The 27,838-nt window shown below is 42.4% G+C and overlaps 1 protein-coding gene across 1 annotated transcript in view; it reads left to right on the top strand.

Annotated features, from left to right (window-relative positions):
* Nucleotides 1–27,838, top strand: part of DNAH7 (dynein axonemal heavy chain 7) — a 482,851-nt gene that overhangs the window by 92,612 nt on the left and 362,401 nt on the right. Inside the window, exons 11-16 of the mRNA XM_088451023.1 lie at nucleotides 2,722–2,849; nucleotides 3,629–3,707; nucleotides 4,059–4,283; nucleotides 4,693–4,839; nucleotides 10,132–10,817; nucleotides 14,625–14,811. Of these exons, the coding sequence (XP_088307149.1) occupies nucleotides 2,722–2,849; nucleotides 3,629–3,707; nucleotides 4,059–4,283; nucleotides 4,693–4,839; nucleotides 10,132–10,817; nucleotides 14,625–14,811 (1,452 nt within the window). The remainder of the gene's footprint in view (nucleotides 1–2,721; nucleotides 2,850–3,628; nucleotides 3,708–4,058; nucleotides 4,284–4,692; nucleotides 4,840–10,131; nucleotides 10,818–14,624; nucleotides 14,812–27,838) is intronic.

Genomic DNA, 27,838 nt, shown 5'->3' with positions numbered 1-27,838 from the left:
CCCATTCAGATGAAAGCGTGACCCATTAACAAAGATGATTATGTCATCAAGGTGCACTACCTGTCTAAAACATGGTGTTGTAAAGGAAGGTGTTACCTGACCACAATCATGCTCTCTTCCAGTTGTGTTTAACAACTGGGAAAGGACATACTTAGCCTTGTGACAGATTTTGATATTCCATCCACTAAGGTCCATTATCCACCTCCCAAACCGCTGTGAGAGACTCCAGGAAGCATGTCCCAGAGTAGGAGGGTTAATGGAGAGTGTGGTGTTTGCACATTGAGGTGCCTGAACCCTACAATATGCTCAGTCACTTTGACAGCATATTGAATGGCTGCAAGTTGCTTTGCACACTCATCAAAACCTCTTTGAACTGATGAAAGGAGTCTTGAGAAATACCCTAGTGGTCTACTCACAGATCCTACTTGTTGTAGCAGGACCACTGATATAGACTCTGGGCCAGCTTGGGCCTGAATGGCCATTTCACCTTCTGGGCGTGGAGTGGCTAGCACTGGGGCAGAGGAAAGATCTCTTTTCAGAGTAGAAAATGCAACTTCCTGTGTTTCTGCCCAGTCTTTTAATGAAGGTTCCTCACCTCTTAGCAGTTCATAAAGGGGCTTTGCTTTTGTTACAAAATCCTCTATGAACTCCCTCATGAAGTTTGCAACCCCCAAGAACTTGTGTAAGTTTTGTAGAGTGCCAGGCCTGGGAAACTTGACCATTGCTTCAATATGGGCAGCCATTATATCTTAACTCCTAGGAATCTGACATCTGACCTAGCCAGGTTTGCCTTATGAGGACTCAATTTGAGCCCTGCATGGAGGAGAAGGCATAACAATTCCTGTAGAACAGTTAAGTGTTCCTGTAACAGTTACCCAGTGTGCAAACTTCACCCAAATGTCTAGGTCATCCTCAGTCAGGTGTTGCAACATCTGAATCTGTAGGGGTGTCACTTATATGTAAATAAAAATCTCAAAATGGCCGTATAACTAACCCCACATTCACAAGACAGTCGACGAGTGCCTAGTTGTGGACTCTTTGAAAATGATGCCAGCACAGCAGTTGATGTTTCTTCAATTGTACCAATTTTTGGTCATCCACTTTTTGGTTTATCTGCAACTGATCCATTTTCTTTAAATTTGCCAAGGAGTTTTGCAAGTACACTGTGAGTAATGGGTGGCATTTTTGATTCACGTTGGTTGAAATAATTTGCAATAGCACGTGTGCTTCGTTCTCCAGATATCAAGACAATCCCAACACATTCTGTTTGTGTTAGTGATTGTGGAGGCCAGGTCATCTGACGTAGCACTCCATCACTTTCCTTCTTGGTCAAGTAGCCCTTACATAGCCTGGAGGTGTGTTTGGGATCATTGTCTTGTTGAAAAACAAATGATGGTCCCAGTAAATGCAAACAAGATGGGATGGCATGGCGCTGCAGAAACCTGTGCTAGCCATGCTGGTTAAGTGTGCCTTGAATTTTGAATAAATCCACAACAGTGTCGCCAGCAAAGCACCCCCACACCATCACACCTCCTCCTCCATGTTTCACAGTGGGAACCACACGTGCAGAAACCATCCACACACCTTCTCTGCATCTCACAAAGATACGGCGGTTGGAACCAAAAATCTCAAATTTGGACTCATCAGACCAAAGTACAGATTTCCACTGGTCTAATGTCCATTCCTTGTGTTTCTTGGCCCAAACAATTCTCTTCTTCTTCTTCTTGTTCATCCTCAGTAGTGGCTTCTTCGCAGCAATACGACCATGAAGGCCTGATTCACGCTGTCTCCTCTGAACATTTGATGTTGAGATTTGTCTGCTACTTGAACTCTGTGAAGACTTTATGTGGTCTCTAATCTGAGGTGCAGTTAAGTAGCGGTATCTGAGGCTGGTAACTCTAATGAATTTATCCTCTGCGGCAGAGGTAACTCTTGGTCTTCCTTTCCTGGGGCAGGCTTCATGAGAGCCAGTTTCATCATAGCATTTCATGGTTTTTGTAACTGGACTTGAGGATAAATTCAAAGTTCTTGAAATTTTCCGTGTTGACTGACCTTAATGTCTTAAAGTAATGATGGACTGTCGTTTCTCTTTACTGAGTTGAGTGGTTGGTGCCATAATATGGATTACAACAGTAGTCAAATAGTGGTGTCCACTGTGTACTAACCCTACCTCTGCACAACACAACAGATTGTCTCAAATGCATTAAGAAGGCAAGTAATTCCACAGATTGACTCTTGACAAGGCACACCTGTTAATTCAAAACCATTCCAGGAGACTACCTCATGAAGCTGACTGAGAGAAAGCCAAGAGTGTGCAAAGCTGTCATCAAAGCAAAAGGGGGCTATTTTGAGGAATCTAAAATATAAAACATATATTGATTTGTTTAACACTTTTTTGTTTACAACATAATTCCATATGTGTTCATAGTTTTGATGTCTTCAGTATCAATCTATGTTGAAAATAATTTAAATAAACAAAAAACATTGAATGAGAAGGTGTGTCCAAACTTTTGACTGGTACTATATATATATAATAATATATAATATATTATATATTTATATATATATATATATATATATATATATATATATATATATATAAATATTTTATAGTTATTCCTAGAATATTTAAATTGTTTGAGATTATGTGCACACTTTCTGAATGTTTATTCAATATACTAGCAAACAATCTTATAAACCAGGTGATGCTGTTTTGTTCAGTCTGTTCGCTTAGGGATGTTTGAACTCCACTGTGATGAATTGACCAGAGCGTTGGCAAAGCGGTCAGAAGCTATTTGTGGAAAACTGATTGAGAAAATGTTTAAAGATCACCAGGAGACAAACAGAAGGTAAGTTCTGGAGATACTTACTGTATATTTCCTCTCCTGGTGAGATAATTATTAAGTAACCTGTTTTCGGTTACGTACTGTGTTACAAGATTTTTTTCTTATAATAATTAAATATATTTTCCTGGTGGTATTCTGTGTTTTTATTTTCTTCACTATGGAAAACGCTCAGAGAAATTGTTTGCAAGGATTTTCCTGGAAGACGTGCTAAATAGTGAAGCAGTAAATCAGTTTCCCTATACACTTGAAAGTTATATTTATTGTACTTTCATGCTGTTAGCTGTTAAGTATTCCAATTTTAAAAGACATTATGTTATATGAGAAGAGGAAACATTCACATTACTCATTATTTGAACATAAAATAGAATGTTATTTTAGAAAAATAAAATGCTTTTGTCTATAGCAAATATTTAAATAAAAAGCAATACATGCTCCTTGATTATGAAAATTAAATGAAACTTCTACATAAATATATACTAAAAATCATTAGGAAAGAATGCAAGTCCTTGGACATTGTGTAGATATTAAAATTAAATCTTCAGTGGACCTGTCTGCAAACTAACATCACTAGCTCTTTTACATCATTTAGTTAGTCCATAAAGCCAAAATAATAAAAGCTCTGTGTGACAGCATGGAACGACAACAATTACATTTCACAACCATACAATCCATGAAGGTACATAAAGAAAACAAACAATGTAAGATTAAATAAATCTAAGATGTTTAATTGAATAGTGTAACCTATTCTTTACAGTACTAAAAGATGTGCAATTTTTTAACAGGTTGTGCAGCAAATTTGAAAAGATTGCAGAAAAGGCTCTAAGTACACCCCCAAATACACATGAACTCATGCAGTTGAAGGTATTTTTTAATTTTTTTTTTAAATAAGTTATTATCTGTGTTTATGTGCATATCCACTTTCCCTGCCAAATATTGAATTTCCAGGAACAATAATAACGTACTCTAGTTTGAGAACAATGATGATAAAATGTAAACAGTACGTAAATTACATTGTCTGGGCATGTTGTGTTTCACAGAACAGATCTGAATCTGCTATGTATTGTAGATTGCAAAAACATTGGGAGTCACTGTAGGTTGCCACTGTATGGTGTCTTTTAGTGTCCTCATGAACATATTTAGTTATAAAAACTTTACTTTGGTTATTTTTCAACAAATTGTACTACAGTTTTAATATTCTTTGATTTTATTTAGGAATACATTCAAAAAGTGGAAGCTGAAGATATACTGGATTTGGAGCAGAGTCTTGTAGAAGCCAAAAATCGTTTAATTTTCCTTGTAGATTACGTCACTCTGTCCCCTGCAGACATTCGTTTGAACAACAGTACTTTCCAGTGGCATGCCCGAATGGGAGAGGTCTTTGAGGAGCACAGAAATATAATAAAAGAAAAGACTGCACAGTACCAAGAAGGACTAAAGGTATGCAAGTTTACTTATTGGTTCTGGTTTCTAATTAAAAGGATTTATTATTATTTTTTGGGGGGAAGTTAGAAATAGCTGTTATCCTTCCAGGGGCAAGTGCAGAATTTTAAGATGGGAGTTTCCAAAGGCTTGAGTTTGGAACAAGAGGAAAAAAAGGAAGCAAATGAATCCATTCTATTATATAAATGTGGATCAATATGCTGGGCACATATAACTGAATTTATCATCAGTTCATCTCTGCTGGCAGAGATGACAGTTAAATGTAGCACATTTAATCACAACTTTTATAATAGCAACTTTTTTGGAATTTTCTAAATAATGTATACAAAATCTTATGTGAGTCTTGTTGTTATAGCTTTATATACACATTTCTTTGATTAACTTCACTAATGTATTTCCCTAATAGCTGCGATGTGAGAGATTTATTGAAGAGCTGGAAAACTATGGCAAGCAAGTTGAAGAATTTGAAGCATATGGTGATATTAATGAAGTTAACAGATACCTGAAAAAGGCACAAGCACTGAACTCTAAATTGGACCAAGCGCTTGAAAAGGTTGGTATTGCTTTATATCTTTCTGTTTTATAGAAAGAACAACATCCCTGGTCCAAAACTAAAAGATTACATTTATTTATATAATCAAGCGGTCAGTATCTGTCACCGTCATTTAATTTGTTGTAATTATTTACTAGCTTAAATGTTCAAATATTTACCCCATTTATTGACAAACTGTTATATTTTCTGAGCAGACTGTATAAGAGAACAAAGATTATTAAATAATAGTCGTGCACAGTGCAGCCCAAAGCTATTGGCGATGTCAGTGTTTATGTATGGCACCAGCTTTTGCAAATTAAACAAATTCTGAGAAAATATTGACTTAATGAGAATGGTGGGAGAAAGGAACATACATGGTAAACTACCTTTAAAATGCCCCAGATAAAACATTGATTACAAAGAATTACACTAATGTTGTATCAAAGCTTAAAGAAAAATAATGAATAAAACATAAATCCAAATACATACAACCTAAAAATCTGCTGTTTGGTCAGTAAGAATTGTTTAAAATAATTAATAAAGAAAAACACAATTACAGAAAACCTTTTAAAATATCACAGAATATGGATATAAAAATGTTCAGTTGAAACACCTCACATACAATACTGTGCAAAAGTTTTAGTCAGGTGTGGAAAAAATGCTGCAAAGTAAGAATGGTTTCAAAAATAGAAGTGTTAATAGTTTATTTTTTTCAATTAACAAAATGCAAAGTGAATGAACAGAAGAGAATTCTAAATCATATCAATATTTTGTATGACCGACCCTCTGCCTTCAAAACAGCATCAATTCTTCTACACTTGCACATAATCAGGGATTTTGGAGGATTACAGTCAGGTGTATGATTAATCCAATCATACCAAACAGGTGATAATGATCATCATTTCATATGTAGGTTGAAACAGTCATTAACTGAAACAGAAACAGCTGTGTAGGAGGCTTAAAACTGGGCGAGGAACAGCCAACTCTGTTACAAAGGTGAGGTTATGGAAGACAGTTTCATGTCACAGGTCATACTTCATGGCAAGACTGAGCACAGCAACAAGACACAAGGTAGTTATGCTGCATCAGCAAGGTCTCCCAAGCGCAGACTGGGGTTTCAAAATGTGTTGTTCAAGCTCTTTTGAAGAAGCACAAAGAAACGGGCAACGTTGAGGACCGTAGACGCGTTGGTTGACCAAGGAAACTTAGTGCATCAGCTCAGAAACCAGTGGGACTCAGGTACAAGAAGAATTGCAGGCAAAAAGTCATACCTTCGAAGTGGAAACAAGGCTAAGTGACTCAACTATGCATGAAAACATAGGAACTGGGGTGCAGAAAATGGCAGCAGGTGCTCTGGACTGATGAGTCAAAATTTTAAATATTTGGCTGTAACAGAAGGCAGTTTATTCGCCAACGGGAGGGAGAGCGGTACAATAATGTGTGTCTGCAGGCAACAGTGAAGCATGGTGGAGGTTCCTTCCAAGTTTGTGGCTGCATTTCAACAAATGGAGTTGGGGATTTGGTCAGGATTAATGGTGTCCTCAAATGCTGAGAAATACTGGCAGGTACTTCTCCATCATGCAATACCAAACATACAGCAAAAGTCATTATGAACTATCTTCAGCGTAAATAAGAACAAGGAGTCCTGGAAGTGATGATATGGCCCCCACAAAGCCCTGATCTCAACATCATCAAATCTGTCTGGGATTACATGAAGAGACAGAAGAATTTGAGCAAGCTTACATCCACAGAAGATCTGTGGTTAGTTCTCCAAGATGTTTGAAACAACCTCCCTGCCTTGTTCCTTCAAAAACTGTGTGCAAGTGTACCTAAAAGAATTGATGCTGTTTTGAAGGGAAAGGGTGGTGTCGCCAAATATTGGTTTGATTTAGATTTCTCATCTGTTCATTCACTTTACATTTTTTTAATTGATAAAAATAAACTATTAACACTCCTATTTTTGAAAGCATCCTTACTTTGCAGCATTTTTCCCACACCTGCCTAAAACTTTTGCAGAGTACTATATATATATAAACACAATCTCTAATACCGGCACTGACTGTGATATAGATGAATCCTGTGTGGGGTGCCCGCAAATTTACCAGTGGAATGCTGGAATATTTATTGATATTTATTTCGGCTCACCCATCTCAAATTACAAGGCTTTACAATGACTTCTTTGGCAACGTTTTACGCCTTCAATAGCGTTGCTTTAGTCAGGCACAGCAGAGTATACAAAAATGAATAAAACACACTCACCATATATGCTCCCCTTCAGAGCCGTAATTAGACTTTTTGGTGCCCTGTGCCAGAAAGAGCATTGGCGCCCCCCTCATTTTTTAAAGGGACATAATGCATCCAAAAAAGGGCCATGGCTTCATGGGGAAGGGCCAGGGAAGAGATAGGAGAGGCCAGGAGATGCTGGGGATGAAATAAGAGGAAGCTACAAGTGAGAATGATAATAGACAGAAATTTGACAGGCCCAAACAGCGCCCCCTGCCCTGTGGTGCCCTGTGCGATGGCATCAGCCGCACTACCCTAGCTATGGCCCTGCTCCCCTTCACCGGACCTCCTGCACGCCACCGCCACCGTTTTCGGAAATAATGGTCGCAGGGGGTGTCACGTCAGTAGTCTGCGCCCCTGTTGCTGGGAAACCAGCTTATACACCAATGTGGAACAAAGAAATAAAGAAATACAAAGTACAGGTTGAGTCTCCCATATCCAAAATGCTTGGGACCAGGGGTATTTTGGATATCGGAATATTCCGTATTTTGGAATAATTTCATATTATAATGAAATGTCTTGGAAATGGGACAAAAATACACATACAGAATGCATTTATGTGTTATATACACCTTATACACACAGCCTGCAGGTCATTTTAGACAATATTTTTTATAATTTTGGTGCATCCAAAAAAGTTTGTGTACATACATGAAATTCATTTATGTTTCATATACACCTTATACACACAGCCTGAAGGTTATTTTATACAATCTTTTTAATAATTTGTGCCTTAGACAAAGTTTATGTACATTAAACCATCAAAAACCAAAGGTTTCATTATCTGAGTCATGCTGAAAATATTCTGTATTTCGGAATATTCCGTATTTCGGAATATTTGGATATGGGAGACTCAACCTGTATAGACAAAGACAAAACCGACATAGAAATTCTCTGGACAATACAGTATATGCAAGATATCTGTATAAAATATAATTAAATCTATGCATTCGGTATAAAAGTATTCAGGTAACATACCATATTTAGCCATACCAGGGACCTCTAGTGTACCGTCAATTAATTTTAGCTGCTGGGGACAGACACATGGATATTTAAAGAATGACACAGTAGTCTAAGCATAACTTATACAGAGAATGTGTAACAGTTAGATCTTGTGGGAATATTTGATTAACAGATATTAATCATAAAAAACAATGTAAACCCAGGGTTTCATTTAACCCTATTTGTGAATCCATTTGGATTCCAGTTGTAATAATTTCTTACTACAATTACCTCCTGCTTTGAGAGGCGGGACTTGATCAATTATACGATATCTGGAAATTACACTGTGGTTGGCTAATGCAAAATGGCGCTGCACAGGTTGGTCACCAGAACCCTTCGAAATGGCAGATCTAATTGCCGACCTGTGGACCGCCATGCGCTACTTGAACTGACGTTCCGTCTTCCCGGCAATTTACTAGCACATGTGAGATGATGTTTAGTTTTCAATTTCTCACCTGTTAGTGGGTGATTGAAGGAGGTACCAGGTTTTAAATACCTAAACATCAGACAATTGGGACACTTAAAGCATCCCAATTATTGAGTACCCAGAAAGGTGGTATTAAGGGTTTTACCCATATTAGTTATGTCTGTGCATACTACATAATCTTTGATATATATTTTTATTATATAGATAACTATTGTAATCCACTGGCTTTTGGCACATGGAAATAATAACTTGATAAGTGATACTGAGGAAATTTAGTGAAGATTTGTGATGTTTGGGAATCTGCGCAGGCGCCAGATCCGTTCTGCGAGTCCGCTTGCAAACTGGCAGCAGACTGTCAGTGATTGACAGTCTGCTGCCGTTTGGGGGCGGGGAGGGGGCGGCAACAGGCTGTTACCGCCGTTACCCAAAACGGAGGCATGTCGCCGCCGTTGGGGGGGCAGGGAAGAGGCCAGGATCTTCATCAGGTGACGGAGATTTCCTGGCCTCTTCCTCTAAGCTGCGGCGGGACCCTATGGGTCAGCGTAGCCGGCCCATGGTATGCAGATTAACCGATGCTGCGTTCAACAACGCAGCTCAGTTAAGTAATGCACAGGGGGCGTCATGCCTCCTGTGCATTACCATATCTGCAAACGATCGCATTTGTAAAGCTGCCTGAGTACAGCTTTGCAATTACGATCCTTACAGAATCAGGCCCTGAATATGTAAGTGTACAATTCTTTTGGTTAGTCTTAGTGTTGAACAAATGTATTAGTTTGCACTGATGCACACAGATAGATGCACAAAGTGCACTTCAAGATGCATGTATACTGTCTGCTATTTGGGAGAGCCCTCCACAAAGTAGAAGTGTGCTTAAGTTTGCAGGGTCATGGTATAGTATGAAAAAGAAAACTGCTCAAACGTGTAAGTGTTCGTCCCATTGTAAGCCAACTTCTGCCCATTTTGGAACTCTCCCTTTCACTGAATTAAAGTTTTCAGTAAGATGTACTTTTATATATGACTTAAATTAATTATGAGAGTGATAGGACATCAGGACTGTCTGTATTCCAAGTAACACTTATGTTTTTTTTTAAATTTACATTGAACAAAGTGCATCCAGAAATGTAGTTCTTTAGCTAAAACTGGGGGCCACAGTTGCACCTCTTTTGAACCTTCTCGTGTTTTTGGGAGTGAAAATAGCAAAAGCCAGGAATGCCCAAAAATGTTCCATCTAAACACCCCTCATTTCAATAATCTTACTCTGCTAAATGAAATAGTTTTTCTTTATGTAAGTCTGCACTGGTGGCGGGCCTACTTCATACTTAACAAAAAATGCTCTAACTGTCTCCAGCTCCCTCCACCAGCCTCTTTCACAAAAGTTGCTGTCTCGATTTACAAGCCATTGTACTTTGTGCTGTACCTTTGCTCATTTACTTTCCTGTAATGAGACCCAAAGAATGCAAATGGGAATGCACTCATAGACTTCCTATGATGCTTGTAGATTGTACAGATGTATAGCATAAAGTTATGCCTAGTCTGCCACTGTGATGTTATATTATAGTCAGTAAGATTTTTTAATTTTCAGTGATGATGTATCATTTCAGGTTGATCAACTTAATGCAGAGGAAGAAGCATTTGGTTGGGCAGCTTCACAATATCCTGAAAGAAAAAAAGTTCAGGATTCCCTAAATCCATATCTGCGACTCTATGAGACTACAGTGGAGTTCAACACAAAATACAAAAATTGGATGGAAGGACCATATACTGCTGTAAACCCTGATCTTGTAGAACAAGATGTAGGAAACTACTGGAGAGTGTTGTATAAGCTTGAAAAAACATTTACCAATTCTCCAAATGCCTATTCTTTAACTAGCAAAATCAAAACTAAAGTAGAAGAATTCAAAGAAATGTTACCACTTATTCAGATTGTTTGTAATCCTGGATTACGAGACAGACACTGGGAGGCAATGTCATCTATTGTTGGCTATCCAATTAAGCCACAAGAGGACACAAATGTAACCAAATTTATAGACCTGAAACTCCAGCCATATCTGGACAAATTTGAAAGCATTAGTGAATCTGCAAGCAAGGAATATTCACTTGAAAAGGCAATGGAGAAAATGATATCTGAGTGGGATAAAATGGAATTCACACTACTTCCTTATAGAGAAACCGGAACCTATATTTTATCATCAGTTGATGATATTCAGACACTCTTAGATGACCACATTGTTAAAACACAAACCATGAGAGGATCTCCCTTCATTAAAGCTTTTGAAAATGAAATCAAGTAAGGAATGCTAGTTTCCTATACATGTATACAGTCTGTAGACTTGAAGGTAAATTATGCCCTATACATTTGTAGGTTCAATATTCCTTTAATTTACTAGAAATGTTCAAGAGAATCCATTGTTGTAGTGATTTGAATCACATGGGCGGTGACTACATGCAATGGATCCTCTAGGCTTCCATTTGTTAATTAAGGCACCTCTGTCATCTGAGTTTCTCTTAGCAGCCCAGAAACTGTGGCACAGTGTTTAATATTGCCGACTTAGTGTTGGGTCATGAGTTTGATTCCCAACCAGGGCACTATCCGAGTGAAGTTTCTATGTTCTCCCGTGTTTGCTTGGGTTTCCAAAAACATAAAGTTAGATTAATTGGATGCTGAGTAAACTGTGGACCCAAGTATCTGTTAGAGAATTTATACTGTATGCTCCAATGGGCAGGGACTGATGACATATTCTCCATACAGTAGTGCGTTATTTGATGGCGCTGTATACTTTAAAAATAATTATAATAATATAGCAATATCTTGCAGAGATTGAATTGCATGGCATTCTCAAAAGATTTTGAAGATAAATGAAGGCAGAGAAAATACATATGGACAAATAAATAGAACATAAAATAGAAATAGGGGACAAACAATGGTAGCAAGCAAAGATCTATGACTGGCAATCAAATTGACCAGTCAAGAGGCATGGATTCAAAAAAAATGTGGGAAAGGGACATGAAAACAAACAAAGGGGCATGTTATAAACATGCGGGCAAACAATACAGCAAAAAAAAAATATGGAAGACAAGCACAGTGGTCATCAGGAGTCTTGGATGGTAAGCAAGTAAAATAGGTCACAAGAGGGAAATGGAAGACGAAGCAAAGGCAGACATGTAAAACTTTGGGGACAGATCTCTATGATCAGATGGGAAAGACTTGAGACAATAGTGTACACAAACCATCAGAGCAGGCAAGTGGGCATAAAAGTTGCAAAGTGGACAGTATTATATTTGATTTAATAAGGTGCCTCAAGGTGTTTACAGCAATGTACAGAGATAACAAATTGTACAACAATGGTATAATAAAGGTATAAAATCGGGAAGCTGGCTGCCTTAATACCGGCAGCCGGCTTCCCGACTGTCATATCCCGGCGACGGTGAAATGCCGGGCGTCTAGATGTAGACGCCTGACATTTCTCCGAAGCCGGGTGACCGGCGCCCAGCATCCCAATCGAAGGGATGCCTGGTGCCGCAAGCGGACAGCCGCTGGGGGGGGGAGGGTTAGGTTTAGGGCATCCGGGGGGGACTTAGGGTTAGGCACCCCCCCGGGGACTTAGGTTTAGGCAGCGGGGAAGGGGGGGGGTTAGGGTTAGGCACTTGGGGGGGAGGTTAGGGTTAGGCACCCCTAAGGAGGGTTAGTGGGTTAGGTTAGGTTAGTTAGTACTTATCTATCCACGATCGGGATTTCCAGCGCTGTTGGGCTTCCGCTGCCGGGAACTCTGCTGTTGTCGGCCAGGCGCTGCCGGGAATCGAACCGGCGGCCATGCGGCAACCATGCGGCCGGCGGTATTTCATACCGATTCCATAATAAAGGATAGCTATTAACAAAATAATACAAATGAATGCAAGGCTGAGAAAATAGGGAATTAAGGGGAAGGGTATACTAATACATCATGGCTAGAAAAACAAGTAATAAAATTACACTAGGGGGAGGGGGATATTGAGTAGAAAGTAAATCAGCATTCAATGATCTTGTACATAACAAGTGGGCATACACACAAGATCAAGGTCACTGGTGGGGTAGAGAACAAATAAAGAGGGCCCTGCCTTTCTGGGCTTACAGTCTTAAGGGAGGGGTGTATCCAAAAGGGTGAACTTGGAGGTCAAAGAATTATGTTAAGGGCTGATAGCCTTTTTATGAAGAAGTCAGTCTTAAGGGCTTGTTTGATGGTGTGGATACTGGAAGAGAGTCTGATATTGAATGACCATTGCAGAGCAGTGGGGCAGCACTGGAAAAATCTTGGATGTGGTTGTGAGAGTAGGTGACAAGAGTTAAAGTGAAACAGCAGTCAGTGAATGAGTAGGGGAGTGTGAACAGAAATGAGCCTGGAGATGTAGTGGGGAGTGGCATGATTGTGGGCCTAATATGTGAGGGTGAGGAGTTCTGAATTGAGCTCTGAGGAGTGAGACCAAAAACGAAGTGGTGGGACAGGTAGATGAGACAGGCAGCAGCGTTATGTATTGATTGAAGTAGTGAGAGAAGGCCAAAAAAGAGGTTGCCATAGCAAGGAATTGAAAAGTACATAAATGAGAGTTTTGGTGACATTCAAGGTGAGAAAGGGTTGGATTTTAGAGATATTTAGAGGGTTGAAGTGGAATGATTGTGAGATGGACTGGATGCAGGGAGTGAAAAGAGAGAGGAATCAAGGAATTATTGGGTCCTGATGTGGACCTATTGAGTTGTAGAAAGCCCTGTGACATCCACAAGGAGAAAAACTGTTGGCGACATGAGGGAGAGAGGTCAGAGGAGCAGTGGTAAATGTGGGTGTCATTGAATTACAGGTAATACTGGGGGGCCAAAGGAACCAATAAGCTCTCCAGGTGAAAAATTGTAGAGGGAAAAGAAAAGGGCACCAAGAACAGACCCATGGGAACACCGACGTGGTAGAAAGAGAGATGTAGGAAGTCAACCATGAGAGAACAGAGTCACGGAGACAAAAACAGTGGAGTGTTTGAAGTAGGAGAGGGTGGTCTGCGGTATCAGTGTTCGCATACAGTCAAGGAGGATGAGTAGAGAGACGTAACCCATAAATTTAGTGGTGAAGACATTATTAGTGAGAGCAGTTTTTGTGGCAGTGTTTCCCAACTCCAGATCTCCTAGTTGGTGCATAGTTGTATTTATTACTGACTGACACATTCTAAATGATACACAGGTGATGCTAATTATTTCTCTTGTGATATTGAGGAGATCTGTGAAATGTGTACTGTTGGGCTTCCCTGAGGACTGTAGTTGGGAAACACTATTCTGTGGAGTGAAGGAAACGAAAACCAGTTTGAAAGTGGGTCTAGGGGAGAGAGTGACAGGAGAGTAAAGTGGTGAGGTGGTGATAGAAAAGCTGCTGAAGCATATTGAAGACATTAGGGAGGAGAGAGAGAGGGTGGTAGCCAGGGGTACCGAGAGGGGGCGGGTACGAATTACTGGGGCCTGGGCTTGTTGCAGGGGGGACAAATGTCTCCCTTTGCAGCGATGCACATAGTATGGTCACATCTCCCACATTTGGCCACACCCCCATTACCTGAGCTCTTGTCGGCTCTCGATTGCCCTGGCTAGTACAAGGTTGGCAAAAGGTGAGATAACAGACAAATGATCAGGGAAGGAGAAAAGGAAGCAGTCAACAGTTTGAAGGCACATATAAAATAAAGAGCAAGACAAATACCCATATAATCATGCAGACTATCACATCTGAGTCACAATCCAAGCTAAATTTCAAATTGTTGGACATTTGGGGCCTTTAAAAACAGGTTTCAAATAACTTCTTTTGAAAGCAAATATCTGGCGCTATTCCAAGGCATTCTGTAGGTTGTCTATAGCCAAAGCTTTTACTATAATACACCGCTACAAGTAGCCACATTTGTCAGGAGAACATCACTAATATTACTTTTTTGAACCATATTTCAAACCTGTACTGTTATTTTGTCAGGAAAAGTTATATAATACTTATCAGTTAGTTACAATGCTTCTGTGAAACAATGGTTTGTGCAAACACCTTAACATAGATCTTATTTATTTGAAAAGTTTGAATATAATGAATTGTTTTTGTTACAGAGAATGGGAAGGCAAATTACTGCTGCTGCAGGAGATCCTGGATGAGTGGCTAAAGGTGCAAGCAACATGGTTGTACTTGGAGCCCATATTTAGTTCCCCAGATATAATGGCCCAAATGCCAGAAGAAGGCAGGCGTTTCTCAACTGTGGATAAAACGTGGAGAGACCTAATGAAACTAGTATTGTTGGTAAGTGTCTGTAAATATATTTATTTTATGAACCTTACATGTACCAAAACCAAGAACGTGTGCGCTGTGAAAGCTTCCTATATAGTATATAGCAAGATTATATTTAGGGCCTGATTCAGAGATGTACACTAATCACACATTGGCTACATCTTTGTACACCGCTGCTGTGTGTTAATAGCTAATGCTGCAGGAGGTGTCTTGTGTAAATACATGCCTCCTGTTGGCTTTTCTGTTGGGCTGCTGCGCATCGGATCATCTGCGTGCACATTAGTCATCTGACGAACTCTCAGGTTACACAGGATGACCGGAGAATTTACACAGCTGAAGCAAGTGAAACAGTGAAGCTGTGTCTTTGACTTCAGCACACCCGGGAAACACATTCTACATGAGCGGCGATCTCACACCATCAGAGATGTATGTAAACCATTGGGTTTTCGTATATCTTTGAATTAGGCCCTTAATCACATTTAGCAAGACAAATGTAACATCTATAGATGCGTGGACAATGGACAGAGTAGGCAAGATGTGTAAATGAGTATGTGCAGGGATGAAGAGCCAGAGCGTTTCAGATCACTAGCTGGAGGTTTATACTCATGTAAACTTGGATTTTCAGTGCATTGTGCATGCAAGGGGGGTTGTATTTGTGCTCACCTGAAAGCAATGTTTTAATGTTTTTAAATTCACAAAGCAGCAGTAAATAAAATATCTAAAACATACACTGAAGCCATAAAAGTCATGGCATAGATGCCCTCTACTCAGCGAAGTGCAGCAACTTGACGTGGCATCGATTCCACAAGTGGCCAGAAGACCTCTGGAGAAATGTTGATCCATGCCGTCTGGATAGCTTCTTGCAGCTCCCTGATGTTTGTAGGTGCAGATTCTTTGGTTTGAATGGACCTCTCCACAAAGTCCCATAAATGCTTGATTGGGTTCATGTCGGGCGAACGTGGTGGCCACACCATTCGTCGGAACTCTCCAGAATGCTCCTCGAACCAATTCTGGGTAACTTGAGACCGATGACATGGTGCATTATCCTGCTGGAATATTCCATCGTTGTAGGGTTAAATTAAGTCCATGAAGGGCTGCAAATAATCTTCAAGCAATGCAATGTAGCTGTTACAAGTCAATAACATGTTCATGTGTTGCCAACCCATGCCACGTGAACACACCTCACACCATTATGGAACCACCGACAGCCTGCATGGTGCCTTGTTAACAACTGGGGTGCATGGCCTCATGGGGTCTGCTCCACACCCGAACCTTACCATCAGAAACAACTGGAACTATAAGTCATCTGCTAGTCCTCCAGGGTCCTATTAGTGATGTCATCAGGTGAGGCACTGTGTCTGGTATAGTAGTGTTAACAGGGTCACTCTGGTGGACCTTCTGCTCCCATATCCCATAGAGGCTAAAGAACGCCGCACTGACCTGCTGGATATGCCTATGGTATCTCCTGAATTAAATGCTCTGAGGAGTGAGACCAAAACGGAGTGGTGGGACAGGTAGATGAGACAGGCAGCAGCGTTATGTATCGATTCAAGTAGTGAGAGAAGGCCAGAAAAAGAGGTTGCAATAGGCAGGAATTGAAAAGTGGATGTTACTTGGGCCATTGTCAATTATCTCTTACCATGGACATTTTTGGGCAGACGCCGCTGGTCATGGTCATTAAGCACCCGTGGTCAGCCACTGCGCTGTCCACTGTGGGTGGTAATGCTTTCCATGAAGTATTCCTGGCATGGTACACACTTGACACCATAGATCGAGGAATGTTTAATGTCTGCACTTTGGAATGTCCCATGCGTCGAGCACCCACTTTCATGCCCCATTCGAACTCTTATAATTCACATTGTCTTTATAAAAGGAGTAGTATTCCTTCATGTGCGCAATAAATTGTAAAACAGTCTGCCACCTACATATAAATAAGGGAACACCTCATCCCTTATAAAATAGGATATCAACAGAAAAAATATATATGCAGAAATGGGCGCCACAGTCCCAAAAGATGTACTTCATCAATTATTACAGAACTAATATAGTGTAGATTTTCTCAAATTTATTTCTCACTGATAAAAAAACCTATCTTGACTCAACATACATACAAAGTACTTTCCTTAGAATAACATGCACCGATGTACAAGTAAAAAGTAATGAGCCTGATTTGCAAAAGTCTCTCACCCTATGATATTGTTGCGGTCGGCTTATGCAAAGCAGTTTTAGGTACCCGGTAAAGCACTTCGGCACCAACGCAATGAGCTTTTATTTGGATGATGACAATCAGGACTTCAAGTGCAATCCCATAGATGTAAGATCATGCTGTCCAAACAACACGTTTCGGAGTGGTGCCCAGGTTTGAGGAAGGAACAACGCTCAGAAATGCGTTGTTTGGACAGCATGACTGGATGACCGCTGGCCCGTCCCCACACACATGGAAGCTGCAAGGCAGCATGGGTACCCGGAAGCCGCATCCAGGAAATGAAGCCGGACCAGATCACACTCATAATCAAAGGAGGGGTGGCTGGATTTTTGGCAGTAGAAGCCCCTCTTTCACCATATTGTAAAGGGTTGGTCAATGGGACCAGATGCACTCAATGCCTACCCACAGTAAGGGAAATGCACTGGGGTAAGCAATTTGGCTAAGGACAGCCAGAAGCAGCAACCCTCTGCAGTGGTACAGTTCATCAGCTCCTGAAAAGGAGATGAGATGACAGCACAGCTCTTTTCCTTTCCTCCCCTCCTCAGAACTACATGGGTGGATAAGTATCTGGAAAATTTATATACAGTGTATATTGCCTTGCATAGAAAAGTCTAAAAAGGGTAATACCACAAAAACTAAGGCCCTGATTCAAACCCGCTCGCAGCCGCTGGCCACTCGCTGGGTCTGTGGGCGTTTTTTTTTTTCCGGCTGCTCGCAAAGCTGTGGAAGACCATCCACGGCTTGTGCGAGCAGCCAGGAGACCATCGTGATAACTGCAACCTTCGGCCTTGCGACGAGACCCTGTAGGGACCCGGCAGGGTCTAGGCTGCCGCAAGGCCGAGTGGACTCCCTGCACTAACAGAGCAGGAAGTCCACTACTAACATCAGTAGTGATATCAGTTAGACCTCCCAACAAATGTCAGGTGTTCCTAAGGGAATGCCTGCGTTTGTCCAGCCACCCCCCTACCCGCCCACAAAATGGAGCGAGCTGTCACTCACCATAAACAGCCGCCCCGTCTTGTTGCGAGCGCCGTAGCGACTGAACTTCAGTCGCTCAGCGGGGCTCGCGCACCCCGGACGCTGCACATGCACAGTGCAGCAACATCGGGCTGCTTGCGAGCGCACAGCGCTTGCTAGCAACTCTGAATGAGCTCCTAAGGTTGAAAGGGGGAAAGGCCGGTGTTGTTTGTAACCAGGTGAAATTTTACCAATGCGGTGCACTTTCCATAGCTTCTGCTATGAAAGAAGAGTTGTCTAATCTGGTATCTAATCACATTGGGAAGCAAGATACAGCCCGTTTGGACAATTGTACAGATAGACCAGGATTGAGGCCTCAGAGGGAGGGTCCCTCATGGGCCAGATCTATGGAAAGGACAGCTCTGGGTTTAGAAAGAATGTCTCTTTCTCTTGAAAAAAATGTTGGGGTCTGCAAGGCCTAAGTTACTTAGGAGACGGAATTGAATTGCTGACGAGAGTTCTGAGTCATATCCTCTGAAGAGAATGGTATATTGGAAGATTCCGATATTAAGGACAATTGTGTGGAATTATTGTAGAGTTTTGGGTTAAACCTGAGAAAAAATATTCAGGTACCTCGTAGGTTTCAGACCACGTATTGTATGCCAGATAGAGATAAGGTGTAAAGGGGTGTAACCTACTAGGATTGTTGTTCCAGTAGCAAGGTTGTCTAAAGCCACAGCACTGCCCTTTCCAGATGGTGCATTTCTTAGAGAGCATGCAGATAGAAAGTGTGAGGGTATTCTCAAATCTATTTTTATGGCAGCAGGTGCTTCACTTAGGTCCAGTTTGGCTACTGCTTGGGTTGCAAATGCTATGGAGAAGTGGATTGAGATATTGGTGGATGGTATCCAGTTGGATTCATCAAGGTCTCATTTGTTCTCAATGGCTGAACAACACAGAGTATTTGGGTGATGCTGCTTTAGATACTATAATGCAATCTAAGGGTTATGTGGTTGAAAACCTGGGAGGCTGAGACAGAAACAAAGAGATTTCTGGAAAATTTGCCTATTGAAGGCAAATTATTATTTGGCCCTGAAGTAGACAAAAGAATTTCAGAGGCTACGGGAGGAAGGAGTCCCTTCTTGCCTTTGAAAAAAATGTAGCAGTTTAAGTCTTGGTCTTTTAGGCCTTCATTTAAACAACAGTATAGTTAGTCCTTTTCGAGGAAGAGGGCACTTTTCTTCATTGGGGTATCAGAGGTAAACCTAGGACCAAGGTTAGCAAAGTATCAAAGTCCAGGATAAATCTGTTTGACAAGGAGGGCATACACCCAGAGACTTCTCAGGTAGGTGCCCATCTCATGTAATTTGCAAAACAGTGGATAGTTCCTCCACAGACAATTCTGGTAACAAGAATCATACAAAAAGGCTATGTTATCAGCATCTCAGGATTAGCCCCAAGAAGGTTTTTTGCAACAAAATGGGCAAAAGACAGACAAATATCTAAAGATCTAAATGAGTCTATAAGGGGTCTGTTAGATTCGGGAGTAATTATCCCGGTATCTGTAGGACAGGAAAAGAAAGGGTTTTATTCCAATTTATTTATGGTACAGAAGCCATATGGATATCACAGACCTATCTTAAACCTAAAAGTACCTTTCTGAGGAAGCCACCTACGGGCTTGAGAGGCGGAGAAATGCATAAAAGTGCCCATCTGTGGAGAGGCTTTAATACACACGGATCGGTGTTGGATGGTGTGGTTCCCTGATTCAATCTAACTACTGTGGCCAGTAACAGCATTGCTGGGCAAAGAGCATCGGGACCAGGTAAAACATGTGGTCTCTGGAATAAGACTATATAAGGGACACCACCTGGGATTGAGTTTTGGGATAAAAATAAAATTTTCTATGCATCCATGCTGTTTGAATATAACTCTCCCTACCACCTATGCCTACAAAATTCACAACACTGCTATTTTCAAATACTGGGCTAAACTATTTATCTGGACTGTTTCTGCTGCAAGCTATGTAACCACAGCCAATTATTACAGTTTACTAATCATGCCAACTTGAAACATTTTAAGCACAAAGACACTTTACCAAAAATACATTGAGACAATATATATATGTTTCCCTACAAAAGGATACTAATTATCTTTCTTTCAAATAGACCTACATCTGGGAATCTTTTATACTGCAAATGTTTTAATTGTTTGCCATCATTCTCTACCTTGTAGAGTATATCACTGCTGTTATTAATTCCTCAGTGGAAATTCAAGTTTGGATGAGGTGTGGTCTTGTTGACAATTATACTCACAATTTTTTAGAAAGTTATTGTTTATATATGTGGCAATATTGGATGACTAGTCTGCATAGAGCTATATAACTATATATTATATCTAGGATTCAGCTAGGAGTTACATTGGTGCAATATATTCGCTTTTTAGATTCTTTTGTGTTTATATATATATATATATATATATATATATATATACCCTTGATGAAGTCCCAGGACGAAACGCGTTGTGTGTGGCTATACCTTGCCTCATGAAGTTTTGACAAACAACTTCTTTTCCACTCACTCAGATATGCTATTTATTTGAACCAAATGTTCTTACCTTTTTTGAAAAAGCTGGCCAACTTTTTTGTATTCTTTATTAACTGTTTCTTATTTATTTTTCATTTTATATAATTCTCATTGTTATGTGTCTCCAAATAAATTGTCTATTTTTTTTATATATATTTATTGGCACCAGCACTGTATTTTCCTTGATTTACACAATGTGTATATGCACTTTAAAGTAGTACTTCATTTGAGTTGAACATAAGAACTCACTCAGGTCAAACTTAGAATAAGTATGTAAGTGTTACAGAACCATGGATCAATTAGAAAAATTCCAGGTTGGTTCCCAGCCGACTGATAGCATTTCTAGGTTTAAAATTCAAAACAATTTGGCAAGGGTATTTCTAACACAGGAAAAAATTTGAAATATTCAGAAACTAGTCAACAGGATTTTAGGACTCAGAAGTCCATAAGTCCGTTAGTTCTTTGTTGCATGAGACTGCTAGGGATGATGTTTTTTCAAAACCATATAACATGCAAGGATCCATTCAAGAAAGTTTCAATTAAGTCAGTTAATTTACTTGACACAGGAGACATAGTGGTGGTGGTTCAAAGAAGGAAACTTGAACAAAGGCAAGCGACTGGACAGTAATAAGTATGGATGCCAGTCTCAGAGGTTGGGGAGTGGTCACGAAAAACCATCATTTTCAGGGGTTATGGTTCCAGAAAGAATCAAAGCGTCCTATAAATGTGTTGGAACTGATTCAGACCCGGTCGCAAGGCTTTGTTCGCACGCAGCCTGTCGATGCAAAAATATGCTAATGACCGCAGCCGCAATATAACCGCAGCACAATAAGTAGACACCAACACTACATAATGCCGCCTACTTCCCTTCACTTACTTTCTCGCAAGACAGCAAAAACATTGGTAACATTGGGAACCATCGGACGCACACGCACAAGTTGTGGTTGACCTGACCCTACCGCAGACATTGCTAATGTTTGTGTGTGTAACTAGACGTTAGGATGCGTATGCCGTCGCTGGGGCCTAATTATGCACGCCCCTGAAATGGCGTCTAGACACCCAGGCATGCCGCGCGTTTCTCTGACCACCCCCCATCACCACCCTCAAACAGTCGCTTCCTGTCAATCACTGTATGAAGCCTCTGTGTGCTTGCTGTGGTTGATTCCCGATCGCAGCAGCCGGTTCGCGCATGCGCACTGCAGCAGGCTGCGTGCGAACGCAGCTTTGCGTCCGGGTCTGAATCAGGCCCTCAGAGCAGTTCTGTACACATTAAGGAGGGCAGAGAGCCTACTTATGAGAAAGCCAATAAGGATGTAATCGGACATTGCAACAGTGGCATATATAAATTGCCAGGGAGGGACAAAACGTTCCCTAGCCATGAGAGAGACATTTCAGATCCTGTTTTGGGCAGAAACCATGGTTCCAACCATATCTGCAGTGTTTATACCAGGGATAGAGAATTGGGAGGCAGACTTTCTGAGTCACCAGACAATTCTTTCAGGTCTCTGCATCCACAGGTGTTTCGGAGTCTGGTGGAGATGTGGGGAGAGTCAGACATAGTTTTAATGGTCTCTCGATTTAACAACAAGATGGAAAAGTTCTGTTACAGAGTCAGGGATCCAGTAGCATATTGGAGAGATGCCATTGTGAAACCTTGGAGGTTTTGTTTGGCATAGATATTCCCACCAATTCCTATGCCTCCGAGAGTTGTAAGAAAGATAAGACAGGAAGGCATTGCAGACATAGTAAAGATGGCAGTGGGTCCAGGATTCAGACTCCCTCAATGTCGGGATCTATTGTCACAGGGGGATGCAGTTAGGATTCTGAGAAGAGTGATGCTGTCTGCCAGAACCCCCGGCATCGGAATCCCGATCGCAGAGACAATACCAGCGCCAAATTTCCGCCATGACTCAGGATGCCGATGCCGGCAGACGGCATCCCGATCATAAGGACATCGGGGAGAGGTAAGTATCAGCCGCGGGGGGGTACTTAGGTTTAGACACACCGGGGGGGGAGTTAGCGTTTGGCTGCCGGAGGGGGGAGTTTAGGGTTAGGCTCTGGGCAGGAGATTAAAAGAGATTGGTGGTTATTCCAAAAGTTAGAACTTGTTTTCTGCAGGGACTTTTACTCATTAAACCACCATGAAGACATCCTTCATAGCCTTGGTATTTAAATCTGGTTTTGTCAGCCTTTCAGGCTCCTACATTTGAACTGGTGGAAGAAGTAGATTTAAAATGGATTACTTGGATATAGTTCTTCATCTGGCTATCTCTTCAGCTAGAAGAGTATCATAATCAGGAGACTTATCTTGTAAATCTGCTTATTTAATTGTCCACAAAGATAGGGCAGTGTTTCGTACATGTTCTTCATTCCAGCCTAAATTGGTAACAGATTTTCATTTCAGCAAGTAATAGCTTTATGGATCAAGGCCACAATTAAGCAGGCATATGCTGGGATGGATTGTTCCAGTTAGTATCTCTGCTCATTCCACTCGTTCAGTAGGTACCTCATGGGCAGCAAGGAACAGGGCTTTTATAGAACAATTGTATAAAGCAGCCACGTGGTCACCAGTACACACATTCACCAAATTTTACAGTTTTCAGGACTCTTTGTCTAGTGCATTGTATACCAAACTTTTTTGAACCACGGTGCCCTACAGTATCAGAATTGGTTTCACAGCACCTCTAAGCCAAACGTTTGTTATTTTGAAATGTAGAAAAAAATGTAAAATGAAGTAAATTGTGCTTCTTGCCATCCTTAGGGTCAGTTATGTGGTGGTGACAGGTCTGCGCTTCTGTTTGTCCACATATTTACATTACATTGACCATAAATAATTTGATTTGGTGCTGGCCCACCAACATGAGGCACCCCTGCAAGTGTGCCAAGGCACCCCAGGGTGCCACGGCACAGGGGCGGATTGGGACACCGGGCTAGTTCCCGCTGGGCCGCTCCCCGTGGTGGCCGGCGGCGGCACAGCCCACCCTTCATCCTTCAATAACTGACCCGGTCCCTCCCCCGTAGCGCTGCTGCGATCGGAGCTTAGCTCCGATCTGGCAGCTGAACTGCGCAGCAGCACGACCCACCCTTCAACAGTGTGCCCTCCCTTCCCGCGGTCTTCTCTACGCCGGCAGTACCACTGCCGTGATCAGGTAGCTACTACGCAAGTGCAGAAGCTTAGTGACACTGTTGCCCGACGGGGGAGCTGCTGCGCATGCCCAGCCGAAGCAGCTCCTCCTATAAGCCTTTGCGGAGCCTGGGCCGTGAACACTGACGGCTCTGCCTCTAGCCGCTCTGCAGCCCGCCTCCAGCCTCCTACATGTACCCATGTACAGACGCAAACCAGAAGCTCCACTATGTGCAGTGTCCCCCTCCCTTAGCCTCTGTTGCCTGCCGTCAGGCCTCTTTCTTTGGGCCATCTAATCCTGTTGGGGCTGCAGAGGACGGGGTGTGTGCAGCTGTTCCTGGGACTGAGAGGTGCGGCCCGGGACACAGATGGCAGTGGCTTTCCCAACACTCTCTGGATGTCAGACGGAGAGAGAACGACGTCGGTGAGCTGAGTCTTATTCAACTTCTTTCACTCCTATCCAGCCCGCTTATTTTCACCACCACTACTCCCATCCTGCCCCCTGCTCCACACCACCACTGCCATCCTGCCCCCTGCTCCACACCACCACTGCCATCCTGCCCCCTGCTCCACACCACCACTGCCATCCTGTCCCCTCCTCCACACCCACCACTGCCATCCTGCCCCCTCCTCCACACCCACCACTGCCATCCTGCCCCCTGCTCCACACCACCACTGCCATCCTGCCCCCTGCTCCACACCACCACTGCCATCCTGCCCCCTACTCCACACCACCACTCCCATCCTGCCCCCTGCTCCACACCACCACTGCCATCCTGCCCCCTGCTCCACACCACCACTGCCATCCTGCCCCCTGCTCCACACCACCACGGCCCCCTGCTCCACACCACTACTCCCATCCTGCCCCCGGCTCCACACCACTACTCCCATCATGCCCCCTGCTTTCCACTATTTCTCCTGTCCCGCCCCCTGTTCTGAACTACTACTCCCAGCCTGCCCCAAGCTACTACTCCAAGCCTGCACCTGCTCTGCCATTACTACTACTACTACTACTCCCATTCAACCCCCTGCTTCCCACTACTACTCCCACTCTGTCCCAGGTGTCCCACTACTATTACTACTCCCATCCTGCGTCCCACTACTACTACTCCCATCCCGACCCCAGCGGTCGCAGAGTTTGACATTTGTGCTCCTAGTGCTAGTTCTGGCGTTTTTGTTCTTGTGGAGGACAATGTGTTTGTATTTTTACCTCTGGGGGACAATGTTTGTTTTCTGTAGGGGCCAATGTATTTGTTTTTTTTCTGTGGGAGCTGGTGTGTGTTTTATTTTTTTCTTGTTGAGGCTAAAATGTTTTTCTTTCATGTGGGGGCCAATGTGTTTTATTCTTCTCCATGGAAGCTATGTTTTTTTTTTTGTTTTTTTTTTGCTGTCGGGGGTCATTGTGTGGTTTGTTTTTTTTTGTACTGTGGGGGTCAATGTGTTTCTTTTTTTGTGAGGGCCAATATGTTTTTATTATTTTCCTGTGGGGGATAATGTTTTTTTTTTTTTTTCCTGTCGATGTTCAATGTCGGTTTTTTTTTCTGTGGGGGGCAAAGGCCCTCATTCAGAGCCGGACGCTCTGAGCAGAGCGCTCGCTCTGAATGAGGGCCGTCCTCCATAAAAATGGAGCGTCCTCCTGGACGCTCGTATAGTTGTGGGTCACCACCCACAGCTCATACAAGCGTGCAGGATGATGGTCGCGATGGTCTTGACCATCGCGACCATCGCCAGTGCGACCAGAAGCCTGTGGTCGGGGTTTTCGACCACAAAAAAATGGAGTGATTTTGGCTCTATCAGAGCCAAAATCACTCCCACTGACATCACTAGTGATGTCAGTGGGGCCGGCTTCTGACGGTAGGCGTTCCCTTGGGAACGCCTCCGTCTGGGAGGCACGCCCCCGGCACGCCCACCAAAGGGGGCGTGCTGTCAATCAACATCGACAGCACGCCCCCTTCGATCAGACACAACGAGCGAAGGAAAGTCCTTCGCTCGTCGCGTCTGGCGCATGCGCACGACGGAGCTCCCTCCGTCGTGCGCATGCGCAGTGCACACCATCGACCCACTTGCGAGCGGACAGCCGCTTGCGAGTGGGTCTGAATGAGGCCCAAAGTGTTTAATGTTTTCCTTGTGCATTGTTTTTGATCTGCACATGTGTCTGAGTGGCAGTGCAGGTACAGATGCATGCATCAAGTAGTGTATTAGAAATGTGTTAGGAGGTTACAGGTGGTTGGCTATAGAGATGCTGAATTGCTCACATTGGAGGCCATACTTAGATTGATGAACTGCACCTAGCATAGGGCTTTTGAAGTTGCCAATGGTGCGTCCGATGGTGGTGTCTAAAGTCTTAGGGGTCTACTCACTAATCCTTGGAGAGATATAAAATGCAGAAAGATAAGTCCCAGCCAATCAGCTCCAAACTTTAATTTTTCCCGCCCGCTCGATGGACCCCCACCTCCTCAACAGCCACGCTCCCGTTAGGGCTGCTTCCATAAATTCCCCGGGCTGGTTTTCTGTCCCAATCCATCCCTGCCACGGCGCACAGTTTGGGAACTACTGGTCTGGTGACTCTGACTTTGTTTGTAAGGTATTAAGTTCAGAGAAGTCTGGACGATCCCGCCCCTAGGAGCACGCATTGGTACATCCCCATGTGTAAGGAAGTTTCCCCCAGTTGAGGAAGAGAAAACAAGATTTTTGGTTCTTACCTGTTAAATCTCTTTCTCTGACTTTCTGTGGGACACTTCGATCCCTCCCTAATTTGGAATTATAAGTAAGATGTATATAGTTGTGCTTCAACCTATTCTTCAGGCTTTTTAAAGTTCAAACTGAGGAGGAGTTGGAGGGAAGGAACTTTTATAGCGCTAGTTATTAGCTTATTAAGTGCTGAAGCCTACATGCCTCACCAACCTCATGTGTAAGGAAGTGTCCCCCAGATGGAGTCAGAGAAAGAGATTTAACAGGTAAGAACCAAAAATCTTGCAGTATGGGAGCAATTATGGCCAATATAAGTTCACCTTTGCATCACTCTCAGAGTATCTTCCATGTATCCAGAGCCCCGAAAGCTGAAAGCACGTTTTTTGCAAAGTAATTATTTTTCCTTATCCATGAAAACCATGAGACCATCAAAGTAAACATAAATTATATTTATAGTACAATCAGTCAAAATATTTTTTTCCAAAAGCTTTGAAACAGATCGCCATTTCCAGCCTAAGTAGTCTCCCTGTGCCGCAGAGGCGGTTGCAAGTTTAAAACTGCTTTGTCCACCTCTGCGCCAGTAATTTGTAATTACTGCCGCAGTAATTACAAATGACTGCTCCACAACCACCAATCAGCTCATTTTAGGCATGACCCAGGTCGGATAACCCAGATTGCACCGTTTACACTGCACCATTACCTGGGTCCATCCTGGGTCCAACCCTGGTAGCTACCTGGGTTGGATTGCTGGGTCACTTGACCTGGGTTATTTTTCAGGGACCCTTTTGCACTGAGCTGGGACCTGGGTAGACCCAGCAAAAACCCAGGTTTTTGTTCTGGTATAAAAGGGGTATAAACTAGTGAACTAATATGCAGATAGGAGAATGACTCATGACAATCTATTTCATTCAGGTCCACACAATATATGCCATGTGTCAGCTGAGTGCAGCAGTGCCATCCATGGTAGTTTAGAGGTACTGACTCAGGATGACTATATGAGAGAGCTGACAGTTAGTGTGTCATGTGATTTAACTAAATAAACAAAATTAATTAGTGAATATACCATTAGAATGACTCATGATAATCTAGTTCAATTAGTTCCACACAATATGTGTCAGAGCACAGCAGTCCCACCTGTGGTAGTTTAGAGATCTTGGGGTATATTTACTAAGGTGCGGGTGGAAATGTTGCCCAGAGCAACCAATCATTTATCTAGCACCTTCTAGAAGATAATAGCTAGAGTCTTATTGGTTGCTATGGGCAACATCTTCACTTCTAAAAACCACACTTTAGTAAATATACCCCACTGACTCAGGATTAATGTTTGAGAGAACTGATAGGGAATATATCATGTGACTTGTGAACTAAATGAACTAGTGAACTAATATGCTAATTTACTCATTAAAATCACCTCCATACAGTGTATATGTCGGAGTGCAGCAGCTCCACCTGTGGTAGTTTAGAGGTACTGACTCA

The sequence above is a fragment of the Taudactylus pleione genome, unplaced genomic scaffold (genome assembly GCF_031769625.1).
Source record: "Taudactylus pleione unplaced genomic scaffold, aTauple2 ptg000536l, whole genome shotgun sequence".
Classification (NCBI taxonomy): Eukaryota; Metazoa; Chordata; class Amphibia; order Anura; family Myobatrachidae; genus Taudactylus; species Taudactylus pleione.
Note: the sequence above shows the minus strand (reverse complement) of the source record. Positions and strands in the feature narration are given on the sequence as shown.